Source organism: Zosterops lateralis, assembly GCF_965231275.1.
Source record: "Zosterops lateralis genome assembly, chromosome: 11".
In the NCBI taxonomy this organism is placed as follows: Eukaryota; Metazoa; Chordata; class Aves; order Passeriformes; family Zosteropidae; genus Zosterops; species Zosterops lateralis.
Genome location: NC_139771.1, coordinates 3,493,595 through 3,507,976, shown reverse-complemented (window position 1 = coordinate 3,507,976; position 14,382 = coordinate 3,493,595). Strand labels below are relative to the sequence as shown.

General features: G+C 40.0%; 1 protein-coding gene across 1 annotated transcript; it reads left to right on the top strand.

Annotated features, from left to right (window-relative positions):
- Positions 1-344: 344 nt before the first annotated feature.
- Positions 345-14,134, top strand: RFT1 (RFT1 glycolipid translocator homolog). Its single transcript, XM_083869817.1, has 13 exons — positions 345-567; positions 671-756; positions 1,239-1,355; positions 2,801-2,990; positions 3,571-3,672; positions 4,423-4,557; positions 5,575-5,653; positions 5,911-5,961; positions 6,578-6,708; positions 7,580-7,724; positions 8,055-8,160; positions 9,161-9,410; positions 10,233-14,134. Exons 1-13 carry the CDS (start codon positions 505-507, stop codon positions 10,395-10,397), a joined length of 1,620 nt encoding a protein of 539 aa, XP_083725943.1. The 5' UTR covers positions 345-504; the 3' UTR covers positions 10,398-14,134.
- Positions 14,135-14,382: the final 248 nt, after the last annotated feature.

The window sequence follows — 14,382 nt, the reverse complement described above, 5'->3', positions numbered from 1 at the left end:
TTTCGGTTGTGTTTCTCCTCAGGTCAGCGAAGGCTGGAGTTTCTAAACTCAGGGCGGCTTTGCCCTGAGTTTAGAAAGGGATTGGTGGAACTCGGAAGGTTTTTCAGCAATCTCTGAAATACAGCGCTTATTGAATGCCACCATCCCCGTCCACGGCGCTCTCTCCTCCCGTCAGCCAGGCGGCAGTTTGTGGCTGGCTACGGAGCAACCCGGGGCTGTGGCGCTGCGCTTTGCTCCTGCCGGGATGAACTTCCTCGGCCGTTCGCCCTTTGCCGCGGGCGCCACTCCCCGCGCCGTGTCCCCTGAGGGTCCTGCCCTGTCGCCGTGTCCCCTCAGGGCCGGGCCGGGCGGTACTGCCATGCCCCTTCGTCCCCTCAGCGTGGGGCGGTGCCGCCGTGTCCCCTCAGGGCCGGGCCGGGCCGGGCCGGGCCGGGCGGTGCCGCCCCGCTGACGGGATCCGGCGCGACGGCGGCCGCGCCACTTCCTGGCGGCGGGAGCGGGGCGATGGCGGCGCAGGACGTGCTGGGCCAGACCGCCCGGCTGGCCTCGTCCAGCGCCCTGCTGCAGGTGCGGGGCTGCCCCTCCCTCCTTCCTCCTCATCCTCCTCCTGCTGCTGCTGCTGCTGCTCGGCGGGGCGCCGCAGGTGCTTCCCGTGCGGCTTCTTTCACAGGTGCTGTTCCGGGTGGTCACCTTCGCGCTGAACGCCTTCACCCTGCGCTACCTGTCCCGGGAGCTCATCGGCGTGGTCAATGTCAGGTGAGGGGGAGCCCGGGGCTATGGGGCAGAGCTTGTGCTCCGCGCCGGAATGTGCTCTGTCACTGGTTCTTATTAATGCTGTGCGATCTGCTGTGTCACAGGGTTTGGTCATTTCATGCCTCCTCAGGTCTGTTTTGGTCTGAAACACTCGTAGCACCGGCCTGGTTTTTGTGTTCAGACCGTCAGTTTGCAGAGGAAAAACTAGATACTATGTGCTTTTCCTATGGGATGTAGTCTGTATCTTCACATTTGGTCTGCAGCACGTATTCTTGCCATTTGAATCATCACACGAAATTACTTTCTCTCGGTTTTTAGGAGATGGTGCTAATTTTAGCTCATATAACCATACTTGCACACCTGTAAGAAGTTGTCTGCCAGGTAGTTGTGTGTAAAAAACTGTGATGCTACTGCATGAAGGATTTACAACTTAGAAAAAGAATTTTTTTTTTTTTTTTTTTTCTTTTTTTTTTTTTTTTTTTTAGGCTGACTCTGCTGTACTCAACAGTTGTCTTCCTGGCCAGGGAGGCGTTTCGCAGAGCTTGTTTGAGTGGAAGTGCCAAGAGAAACTGGACCAAAACAATTAATCTTTTGTGGCTGACGTAAGATACCTTTAACAGTTTACTTCCTTTAGAATTTCTCATGTTTGTCGGGGAGCTCACAGGATGAGGGGAAGTGTTTATTTACTGAGGTAATTATTTCAGCATTTAGAAGCCTCAGTCATGTTTCTGATGTAGGACTGATGTAGGAAGCTGCTCAAATCTGGTGCTTTAGCGTTTATGGACTTGATTTCTTGTTGGAGCACATGAGGATGTTCATTGCCAAAAGTGCCATTTCTTCTGTTGCTTGAGTTGCCTTTCTGTTGAAGGAAAGCTCTATTGCACAAATACTTTGTTTTCCCTTCCTTTTCCTGCTCAGTTTTGTTATTTTATTACTCTATGTGCATTTGTGAGCCTGCAACATAAATGTTTGGGTAGGAGAGATGTGAAAAGGTGAGAGTTGGAATTAAACAATAGGGAGGAAGTAGAGTTGCTTCTTTCAGCTGTGGTGCTGTTTATATAATAGAACAGCTTGAAGTCCACAGGGATTGCAATAAGCAATCACACATTGCAGTAAAGTGGATTTTATGGCTTGTTTCTCCCTTCTGGTTCCTGGTGTTCTCTGCTGTCTCCCTCTGTCAGCTCTGGCTGCTATGTAGCCTTGCTGGGCTGGGAAGTAAATACACCTGCCTGATATAGTGGAAAACTAGCCCTGCATGATGAAATGGTATTCTCCCACTGGGGCACCTGAGTTTCCCTGGAACTGCCCAGCTGTTCACTGGATCTGGCCCAGGAATGGGGGGTTATGTGTGCTCATCTGCATCCAGATGTGAAGCAGAGGGATTGTCCCTGTCAAGGAGAGGTCTAATACTAATATTTAAAATGTGTTGTTTCTATTCTTAAGCTGTTACTGTAGTCAGCTCTCTGCTGTGTGATAGCGTTTCAAGTGAGCATTAAATGACAGAAAGGACATTGACTGTGTGCATCTTTTTTTGTTTCGAGTTTTTCCTTGTAGAGAAGCGTAACTTCAGATGAGGGCTAACTTCAGTGAAGCATTGAAATATGTCTTAGGAGCTTGGTGTCAAGTATCTTAGGGCTCTGATAGTGTGAGGGTCAAAGAGATCTTGCTCCAGTGATGTAAAACTTGATGGACTCTGCCAGAAGCTCTGTGTTTCTGAAGCAGTGTCAGCAGAACAGGATGTGCAAGCTGATGTGGGATCAGAATTATTTGGTCCTAAGGCACAAAAATGCAGATATGTAACCTCATGGCTCTGGAGTAGAAAATGGACAACTCAGAAAAGTATTTTCTGTGTCTTGCAGAGAGTGTCTTAAGGGTGTTCATTACAAAGGAAAGCATTCATTCGTTGTGTGGTAACAATGGGAATTAATTCTTCAGGGCCTTTTTTGTGTAATCATTGTGGCCATATGTGATATTGTAATCTAATGTTTTGTTTTGTCTTCTGCTGAAGTAACATTTCCATTAATTAGTTTTTATGTTAACTTTCTAGAGTCCCTCTAGGTGTCTTTTGGTCCCTTATCTTGGGCTTAGTCTGGCTACACCTGCTTGAAGTCCCCGACCCTTCTGTGGTTCCTCACTATCAGGCTGGTGTGGTGGCATTTGGTCTTTCTGCCATTATTGAACTCCTGGGAGAGCCACTCTGGGTTTTAGCACAAGCTCATTTGTTTGTGAGACTTAAGGTTAGTAAAGTCTGTGGGGTGTGTGCAAGTGGAGGGAATCTTTACTGAAAAGTAAAGGTTCACAGATTACTGTCTTAGATCTTTGCATATTCAAGCATATAAAAGCCCCTGTGTGTACTGTTTAGCACTGCATGGCCTGGTTTGTAACTTATCCAGGAATTTGTACCCAGTAAAGCAAGCAAGTTGATTTGTTTAGACATTATTACCTTCAAGATCATTAAATCCTGAAACCTAGGTTTTGATTGGAGGGAGAGACACACACTGCTTCCACAATTCTACATAAAGTTGTGAAATGTATCTCTTGAGAACGTGATAGTCCCAAGCAAAATCTTCTCCCTTATGTCCAAAGGCCTGGGAAAATGCAATGGAGGAACTGTGAAAAGCTAGAATAGAAAACTTTCAGAGAAATGACAATCTAAAATGCCCAACTCAGCAGAAAAAAACCTGCAGTAAACTCACACTGATTTTGAAAATCTTACATTCCTACATAAATTCTGTGCATTAAATGTATATATTTTAAGCTTGTGTACGTGGTTAGGTTGCCAGAGAATAACCCTTCTCTGTTTTGTGTTTCTTAAAGGTAATTGCTGAAAGCCTTTCAATAGTGTCAAAATGCATTTTGACGGTGACTTTAGTAATCCTTTATCCTCACTGGGGCCTTTACATTTTTTCCTTGGCTCAGGTAAGTTCCTTTTGTTCTCTCCCAGCTGAATTTTAATTTTCCTTTGATATTTAGCCTGCTGAAGAACTTTGGGAAGCTGAGAGGAAAAAGCTCCTGGGAGGTTTAAGCTTTAGAATTTATATTTGATATTTTCCTGCACTCATTATTGACTTGATGCTTTGACATTGAGTTAAAGGGAGGTAGAAGGAAATACTTTCGGTCTGTGAAGGCACATCTTGCAAATAAAGTTATGTTATTCTAATCACACAGAGCTTTATCAGCCTGTACCACCAACCTGCATTACCTTATCAGAAGGTGCTAATCAAGTGCAATTAATTCAGCTTCAAACTTTTTTTTGACGACAGTCAAGGAAGGATAATTTTTTTTTTCCTTCAGTTTTTGCCCTGGCTGTTGTAGATCACTTATAATTGATGGAAATTGGAAATGTTCTGTGAAGTAAGAGATGTAGGCAGTAGCTACTCTGTCAGCTTGATTTTTGACTAATTGCTTTATAATTGGACTTTCAATGTTCTAAAAATGCTGAATAAAACATGAAAATTAGCAAAGGTATATGATAACCTGCAGGTTAAAAAAAGATAAAAAGATCAACTGCATTCTTAAGAGCTGTTTAAAGCCTTACCTAGTTTAATTTTTGGTAGGCACAGAGACTGTACATTTTCTTCTCACTGTATTTTCACCCAGTATATAATTCTGTATTTCTAATTTAATTTTGTTTCACTGTTTTTCTTCTCTCCTTTCTGATCTTCCCAGCTTTTATATGTCAGTGTTCTGGTAATGTGCTATGTAATTTATTTTGTGATGTTTCTGGGATCTCCTGAAGCCACAAAGAAGTCATTTCCAGTTGCTAGAGTGAAAGCTCTATTACCTAGCTTTGTGGAAGATGAGGTAAGCTGCACAATTTATTTCTTGATTTTCATCTTAAAATCTCACATGAGGGCACTTTGAATGTTGCTTTTAGACTGGGGAGTTAATTGTGTGGTTTTGGGGTTATTTTTGCACTATGGAAGATATGATTAAGTAAAAAATTACATAGAAATTGTCTTTGAAGTTTGTATTAGTACAGTTCTTGTCAGAAAAACATAATGAAACTTGAACTCTTTATGGTTATGGGTTTGCTGACTTGGTTTGTGCAAAATATTGATAGACATTAACTAGAGGTAGACCATCTGCACTGTGCAGGGGAATGACCAGCTGTCACTGGATCTGAGGCAGAAAAGAAACCAGAAACCAGGGTTTCAACACCATATAACAGTGGATTTTTGAACCTTTGATCTCTGCACAAAATAACCATGATGTTCTACAGTGTCCTAGAGACACTCAAATATCTCTCAAACAAAAATGAGACAAAGAAAGAAATGAGAAGACCATTGAGGAAGACAATATTCTGGATTAGATTTATAGTTTGAAAATATACAGGTTCTTCGTTGCAAGTCTTGCAAGGACAGTGTGAAGAGCAGTAAAGAATTCATATCTCCAGTGAGGGTGAAGATTATACTGGCACATTAAAAACCCTGGGTGTTTTTTTTTTCCTAACTCTAACCTTGATTAGGATTTTCTGTAGAATACTCTTATGGGTGCTTTGTCTGCAGCAGCAGCACTTTTCAACCAGGGATTCAGTTTTTGCCACATCAGTGATGTTGGTGTTGAATTCAGCAATGCTTTACATTGGTGGTCCGTAACTGTGGCCCTGTGGGTTTCCTCAGCACTGCACTTAGAGCTGCCCTACACTGCCTTGCTGTTTTCTATTTCTACTCTGTCATTTCAGTCACGTTTGTTAAATTTCAGTTGGTTTTTTTTTTGTTTTTTTTTTTTTTTTTTTTTTTTTTTTTTTTTTTTGTTTTTTGTTTTTTGTTTTTTGTTTTTTGTTTTGTTTTGTTTTGTTTTGTTTTTTTGTTTTTGCAGACCTTTGTTAACTGGAAGGAAGCACGCTTGACTTGGAGTTTCTTCAAACAGTCCTTCTTGAAGCAGATTTTGACAGAGGGTGAGGCTTGACAGAGAAGTGTGAGGGAAGAGGGCTCATGAAACCTATTTGCAAAATTGACTTAAAGCTTCAGAAAGCTTGGGTGGGGGAAGATGAAGCACATGACAGCCAACCTGAAAGGAGTTTTTGAGGGTTTTCAGAACTAGGTGCTGTCCCATTTGACTTTGTGTCTTGAATACTTAGTATTGGAAGTGCCTGAACAAGTATTGGGAAAGATTTAGGGGCTCATTCTGAAATTGTTTATTTTGAACTTCCAGGTGAACGATACGTGATGACTTTCTTGAACGTGTTAAATTTTGGAGATCAGGGTAAGTGTGACGGTATTGTGGAATGGTGACAAGAGTTTTCTTAGTCACTGCTCCTCATGTGGTTCTGAAAATGACTTAGTGTCTGAAGACAGCTTGAAAATCTGAGAATGTTTCAAAGCCTTTGAGATGCATTTCAGGGAATAATTAATATAAACTTTAAGATAATAGAATTCTAGAATAGCCTGAGTTGGAAATGACCTTCGAGATTGTCTAGTTCTAGCCCCCTGCCATGGGCAGGGATGTTCACTAGATGCATATCTTTCTCTTTTCCTGTATCAGTAAATCCTTACATTCCTGTTCTCATTCAGTGAACTTTATCAGGATCCTCTGAATTCCTCTACAGCAAAAATTTTACATATGGTTTGGTGCTGGTTTAGATTCACTTCTGTGTAGTTGGTGCTTTTGCCTTACCTTTGCCATGAGCAAACCTTGCAATTTTAAGCTGTAGTTGCTTGACTGTCAGAATTTTTAGAGAATACTGCTTCAATGTTGTGCTAAATACCACTTGTTTTCTCTTTTTTTGGCAATGTTAAATTAGATTTCATGTTGTTATTAAAGACTTGAAACTAAAATATGTTTAAAACTCTGAGATTGCTTTTTTTTTTTTTTCTTTAAGGTGTATATGATATTGTGAATAACCTTGGTTCACTGGTGGCCAGGTTTATCTTTTTGCCTATTGAGGAGAGCTTTTATGTATTTTTTGCTAAAGTGCTGGAAAGAGGGAAGACTGTAAAGGATCAGAAGCAGGTATGTGGGTTTTTTTTTTTTTTTAGATTAATTACATGTCAAATGCTTGATTTTTGTTACAGATAAGTTGCATCACAGAAGTGTGCTGGACAGAAATGTGTGTTTAAATTTGAGTATCAAGGCTGTTAAAATTGAAAAGGGGAGAACAAAAATGTTGAGTGAGGCTGGACCAAAAAGAAAACAGAATAGGTAAAATGCTAATGAAATAGAAATGAAAATATGCAGTGGCATAGTGCTACCTTGCATCAATAGAGTTAACATCAGCTGCTCCAAACAGTGTGATGGAAAACCTACTTTACTGTGTATTTCCAGATACAGTAAGCCATTATTTAAATAATAACATCTATTAAATAAAGACTATCTGGAAGTACTTTATTTACTTAAATGTATCAATAGCTGTTAAATAATGTTTCTGAAGAATGCAGCTTTGGGAGGAAAAGAACTGGATTTTTATTGTGCGTTTGTGTTATATGGGGAGAATTAATGAATAAGAGCTTTGTTCCCCAGAGTAATATTCCTGATCACTCATGAGGGTCAGCCTGTAGCAGCCCTGCTAATTGCACGTCAGCACACAATTAATTCCTGTCCTTCAGGTCCTTGCTGGGCTAAGGGAGGTGTCTCTGTATGTTTATTTTATATAAAACCTACCTGGTGTGTAGAACTGAAAAAAGGGTGGAATAATAAATATGTAAAAAATGTTACCAAGTTAAGAGCGTGTGTGTGAATAATTCAATAACAAAGGACAAGTTTCACACCTTTTTACATGATACAAACTGATTTGTTTCTCTGAAGTAGCATTTCTGCACGAGAGTGGCTGTTATTACATTGATTCTGGTTCATGTGATTTACTACTTTTTTTTTTTTTTTCCAGGATGATGTTGCTATGGCTGCAAATGTATTGGAATTGCTGCTGAAACTTGTGCTTCTGATTGGCCTCACCATCACCGTTTTTGGCTATGCCTATTCTCAGCTGGCTCTGGATATTTATGGAGGCTCAATGCTCAGTTCTGGGACAGGTAAAGATTTATAGACCTGGCAAAAAACTACCACTCTTTAGAAAAAAACAAAACCCTATAGCTATTATGAATTTTTTGTAAATCAGCAGTTTGGTTTTTTTTCCTGTGAAACCACTATTGAAATCTTTGATTTAACTCATCAGAATCCTTTGCCTTCTATATTTGTGTTCTTTTCAAGATACCTAGACAGGAAACTTGTTCAAATATACTTGAATGCCCATTATTAATGTTAGCATTACAATTTCTCCCTCTTAGTATCAGTGCCTGTAAAAACAAAGTGGTTTGATGAAAGAAATCATTAACTATTTGTCTTTTTGATGTGTTTTTTAGGTCCAGATCTCCTCCGGTGTTACTCATTGTATGTCCTGTTTCTTGCTGTCAATGGAATAACAGAGTGTTTTACATCTGCCTTAATGTGCAAAGAAGAAGTGGACAGGTAGGAAACAGTGTCTCCAAAATGTTCCTGTAAATTTATTTGTGCTGATCTTCAAGAGGAATTGGTGCTTTTGAAATTGGCACAAACAATATCCTGCCCCACAGAAAAGGAACTCCTTGCTAGGCTCTCTGCATTTAGGTTTAGATGTAGAAGCTTTAGCAAAAGTTGAAAAGTTTGTGTAAAAAGGTTAGAAATTAAGAAATAAAGATTGTTAATTTAGCTTTTGGCACATCACTGACTGGTAAAGTAATTTAAATGTGTTTTTTCTGCACAGATTAGCTTGAAGTTACACTTTTTAAGAGAATCACTTGACTCAGTGAAAGTTTGCACCTATTAACATTTTTCCTGCGCAGGTACTGGACATACACTTAGGAACGATCCAAGCTGTGGGTGTGAATCCAGTGGTTTACTGCTTTGTAGGAGGTTAGACTGGGTGACCTCCTGAGAGCCCTTCCAGCCCGGATTATTTCCTGGTTCTGTGTTTAGGCTGTCCCTGATGTGGCCCTTTCAAATTAATTTCGGTGAGGTCTATTTTCCATAATCAAAGTGGGAGCTGTTTTGGACTTAGCAAGGGCTCCTTTCACAACCTCTTTAAAATGTGCACTGGTTTTCCAAGTCACTGTTTATAACAGAAACAAAATAAAGTGTCATATTCTTCTTTAGCATTCATTTTCTTTAATATATTCCCAACATAATATAGCAAAAATGCACAAGTTTTTACATTACTAATAATTGCTATTAAATTTGATTTTCTGCAGTGAGTGCACAGCTGATTAGCATAATAGAATTTAGTTCATATAATGTAGTTATTGGTTTAATTTGGTTGATGTATTTTCTATTCTTTCAAATTTTTTTTTCATCTTATTTCTCAAATTTATTTTCACTAGAAGATGGTAAGAGAAATTCCGTTACTCGTGTTAGAAAATAAAAGATCATTAGTAAATGAATGCTGTTAACTGCATGCGTTGTTAAACTATTTTTTTTTTTTTCTTTTCCCTAGGTACAATTTTGTTATGCTGGCCTTGTCTTTCATATTTCTGTGCATCTCTTATTTCCTGACCCACTGGTACGGCAGTGTGGGCTTCATCCTTGCCAACTGCTTCAACATGGGCATCAGAATAGCTCACAGCACCCACTACATCCATCACTTCTTCAGGGAAAGCTCCCACAGGCCTCTCAGGGGCCTCCTGCCCTCCCCAGCTCTGCTGCTGGTTTACATCATCAGTGCAGTGGTCACTGCCTTCTCAGAGGTGAGCTCCTTCCTCTCTGCTTCACTGGCCGTGCTGCTCTCAGCTGGCTTTTGTGTCCACAAAAAGAGGAATTCCATTAGGAAAATAGGCTGGGAGATTTGCATTACAGAAAGGCAGGATATGTTGTTAAGAGATTCTTTGTACCCACCTGTATGAGGTGGATCTGACAAGTAAAATAAAGTTTTACACATTTCTGCTGTGTGCAGTTAATCCATGTTCTTAGTTATTAATAATGGGAATTTTACGGGGACACCAAGAAACTGGCATCAAAAACTCTGTAATAAAAACAAGTGACCAAAACTAGAAGGAAAACAAAAATTGCTAAGAGCATGTTTAGCACATGTATTCAGTACAAAATGGTGGTTGTGCAGGCTGATTATTAAGGGGATTGGAACTTTTCAATGTACAAAAATTTGACAGCTTGAAAATCTATAATGCCTGAGAAAGGATAATTTTCTTTTTTGGAGTGGGAGATTTCCAGTTTTGTTAGAAAATAGCCTGATATATTGCTGTACAGTAGCAGACTTACCTGATAGCACCAGAGAGGTTTTGTGTCCTCTCAATTAACACATTTCTGCATGCCAGATAACAGCAGCTTCCTCATTTACCAGGTATCTACTGAATGGTTATTTTTTTGCTGACAGAACTTAAGAAAGCAAATGTTGTGACTCCTAAAGATGATTTATTGTAGGGTCAGTGCATGTGCAAACTGCTCTTGGCTTGGTTGTGATGTTGGCGTGTTGGACCTTATTTCCTGCTAAGACAGTAAATGTGCTTTGTGCTGGCTGGTTTTCCTGCAGTCCCTTGTTTCCTTTGTTGCAGGTGCTGTTCTGCTGTGACAAGGGCTGGATGGCCAGGCTGATCCACGTCAGCACAGGTGCCCTGTGCCTTGCAGCAACCCTTGTGACCATGTTCTTCTCAGAGACCAAGCTCGTCCACTTTGTCAGGAGCCAGTTCGTCTCCCGCTACTTGAAGAAAGGAACGTGACCTGCTCCTGTGCAGAACAGTTCCTGTACATGCTTGCAGTAAAGGGCTGTGCTTTTTTTCCATGAGATCTGCATGGAAGAAAGGTTTCTACGTGTGTTTGGAAACATTGATAAGGGAGTGGCAATGTTGACAATTGCCACATGAATACTATTTTGTCTTCTGAACTGGTCAGTACAGCAAAAGAGAGGTGAATAATTTTCTCTTTATGCACTATTCTTTTCTAAGCTTTTCTTCAAACAGCCTCTGAAGACCTAAGCTGCATTCATTCCCCTGTTTGACAGACTGCATGTAGAGAACTCCCCTTCCTGCCACTGGACAGTGTGGGAAGGCCTGACGTGGTTTAGAAGCCCTTATCTGCCATGGGTGCTGCTTCACTGGGGAGAAAATGGTCAGGGAAAAACACTCTCAAAACCAACCACGACAATAAAATACCCAAAACTGAGGACAACACTAGAGCAAGGACCAACACCAGTGTGAGTCTTGTGGAGCAGAACACAGTGTGGTGCAGAGAGATTGAGCTGTTACTGTTTGAAGTGCAGAGTGGGGAACAGAAAATCCTGACGTTTACAAGTAAATTAGTGGAGTACACAGCGTGTGTCCCTGCTGGTTCTGTGAGATTATTTCATTCAGCAGATCCTTCACATCTGAGGGCATTGATTAACTTGTCAGAAATACTCTGAAGCCTTAGCTGGAAGAGGTTTTGGGCATTGTCTGCAGAAGGTGTTGAGTACAATCACTGATGGTGCAGTTCATAAGGTTACTCATGAAACTTCTTACTTCCATTCCAATGTTTTTTGGGTTTGTCTGAGATTTTGAACGTCAGCATGAACAAACTTGTCTCAATAAAAATTATTTTGTCTGTGCAATTGAATGTTAAATATATTTAATAAGATTTTTTACAAGAAATTATGCATATTGAAGATTTCTTTATTGGATAGTAAATACTTCCTTTTATTCTAATGTTTTCCTCATATCTTGTTTCTTTACTTGTTCAGTCTCAACCCCTGGATTGGCTTTTTTTTGAATTGTTGAAAATCTGAACATTCAGAAGTTCTAAAATTACATGTAATGGTGCTGGTTTAGGTGTACTAATATATGATGTGTATTGTATTGCTGGTCTAAGATCTGAACTAGGCAGTTTCAGAATGTACAAGTGGCAGGTTTCTAATAATCAGTGATCCCTTTGCAGTGTTTGGATGGACCAAAAGATGTCAAAGGATGAAAAATGCGTGCTTAGATGTGTGCAGTTGAAAGCTTTGAGTTTAATTATGTAGTAACTCTGCAGATCCTCAGACTGCTTAAAAAAAATTGCAGTGGCATTGTGGAGTTAATTCTGGTGACCTCAGTGCCCAGGCTGACACACTTTCTAGGGTCAGGGCCTTCAGCTTGTAGTTGGAAATATTTTCTAAACTCTGGTAATTCCCACTTGGAATTGCCAAAAGTACTTTATATGAGAATTTGGTGATTGAAAAATTATCATAGAGAAGTCAAAGTGTGACAGTGAAGGGAAAGGAGTGACCTTGCACAGCCAAGGGCAGTTGTCTCCATTGTCTGGCTGGAATTAGATGCAGACTTGCTGATTGTTCTTATGTTGTTTTGAAATCTGTCAAAACAAAACAAACTCTACATTATTCTGTCCTCTTACTTCAGAATTCACTAGTTCTTTGCCTTTTAAAATATTTCTCTTCTGAGGGTTCCCAAATCTTTTTTTCTCTTTTCTGTCAGGTGTAGAGTTGTTAAGTACAGCTTCAAATATTGCAGAGGACTGAAACTTCTTTACTATGAATGGTCAATGCCTACAACAGTTGCTTCTCCTTTGCTTGTTTGTAGTACAAAAAAATCAAGACAATTGAACCTGTGGACTGTGTTTTAAGGTCTTTTTCTCTGTCTTTGGGATCCTACTGTGGAAATCTCTCAATCTCTACAGTGAATTTTTATAATTCCTTGGAATGAGAAATTTTGTACAGCCCTGTACCTAAAGTGCTTTGGAGATGGAAGAACTTCTCATACCAAATTGAACCTTGAAGTCATTCTGCCTTGTCTGCTCTTACAGCCCCAGCTGTACACTGATAGCACTTCTGCTACTTGTAATCTCATAAGTAGGGTGATGTGAGAACTCCTTCTTCAGGGACCTGTGTAGTCTCATAAATATTATTTAATAGAAATGCAGTGAATTAATTTAAAGCCAAGTTACATTTTTTACACCAATTTGTGTTATTCCATATTGGAAATATGACTTGTCATATTTCATATTGACAAATCTCGCGTCTCCAATGCAATTTTATATGAATCAGGAAGACATTTAAGGTGACTTAATGGTTGCTCATTAGCAAATTAAGGATACATTCCTCTTTTAAACATCATCTGTAAGCAGCTCAGTGATGGTTGGCTGGTGTTTATGATGTGGGGTGTTTTATTTTTAATGTTTTATGTGGCAGGAAACTGCAAGCAGAGACAGGAAGTAGAGACCTATGAAACTGTCTGCTGGTTTCTTATTTATCAGTGGGATCCTTAATGCCAGAGATGGTAATTGCTTTATTGCTAAAGCAGCAAACTCTCAAACTCAGGGACAAAGTTGAGAGTGAACTTGACTGTGTTTCCCTTTAGTTTTAACCCTGTTTATCTGTCAAAGGCACAACTGTCTAATGTGTCATGAAGCTGTTTTACAGTGTTCTGAAATCTTTTCGTTTCAGCCAAAGACCAATGAAACATTTTCTTTGGTGGAAAAGGTTATGATTTCATGCTCTGTGGTGTGTTTTTCTTATTTACTGGATGAATGATTTTCAAGGTAACACTAAATAAAATTAATTTCCTTTACATTTTGTTTTTGTCTTTGTCCCGGTTTCGGGCAAATTCTGGGAGGACACCTCCGAATGGGGTCCCTCTAGAAAGCAAATTCAAGCAGCCCCTCCCTTAACCAGTTTGGAAAAAAATTTCCTTAGAGAAAAGTAGAAAAATCTGTTTATTCAACAAGCAAAGTGTTTACAAGCATAAAAAAATGAATAATATGAAGCAATAAAACCTCTCACTGTACTGAAGAGAGATGGCAAAACTAAGAAAGTCCTTGCTGTGGGTTGTAGCTCAGCTCACCCAGTGTCTTGTCCGTCCCTCTGGCACTGGAAAATGCTGTCCTGAGCCCCAGTGGGCCACAGGTGTGAGCTCCTGGTGTTTCTCTGGGTTTTCAGTCCAGAGCAGCTTTAAACAGTTCCAAGAAAAAGAAAAAAATCCAGTCCAGGGAGCTTCTCTGCCTCATCTAGCTTAAAGCAAGGGAGATCTCTGTCTTGCTGTCTGTCCATGCTGCAGACAACCCAGTCCAGGAGCAGAATGTGGAGCAGTGAGTGCAGTTTCTGAAAACAAACCCCATGCTTCTTTTCCTCCTTCGCTCTCAGAGCCACTCTTAAAGGTGCAGAACTTACTTCTGGGCTAAACAGATGAATGGGGATACAAACATCAAAAAGTCACCCCAGGACAGACAGTCTTCCAGTTGATGATTATTGGGATTCTATTTGTATTGTTGGTACAGTGGATGCTTGAATTTGGTTGGATTTTCTAGAATATTTTATGTAAAAATTCCATTATCAACCTAGACATAGATACCATTTCCTAACATACACAGAGATAAAATTTGCTGTAGTAGTTTGGTGAGAAGTGGCATCATTATAGTCAATTTTCCCCTCTTTGTTTCTGTCAAATTGTTTGTATGAATTGGAATAGCCAAGTTCCTTTGTTTGCTTTTAAAATGCATTGTGATAAAAACTGATTCCGTGGCCAGGAATAAATCTGATATTTAATGAAGTTTTTTAGCTGAATTACTTTGTGAATGGCAATGCTGCTATTGGGAACTAACCATTTAACCAATTATTCTACTGTTTGATTTTTCCCTAGTATTGTAAATATTTTCTTAGTAAAAAAGTAGGGCAGGAGGAGCCCTATTTTAGACAAAGAAATAAGGAGTTAAAGCTTTGTCTAAATGGTTACTCTGCTT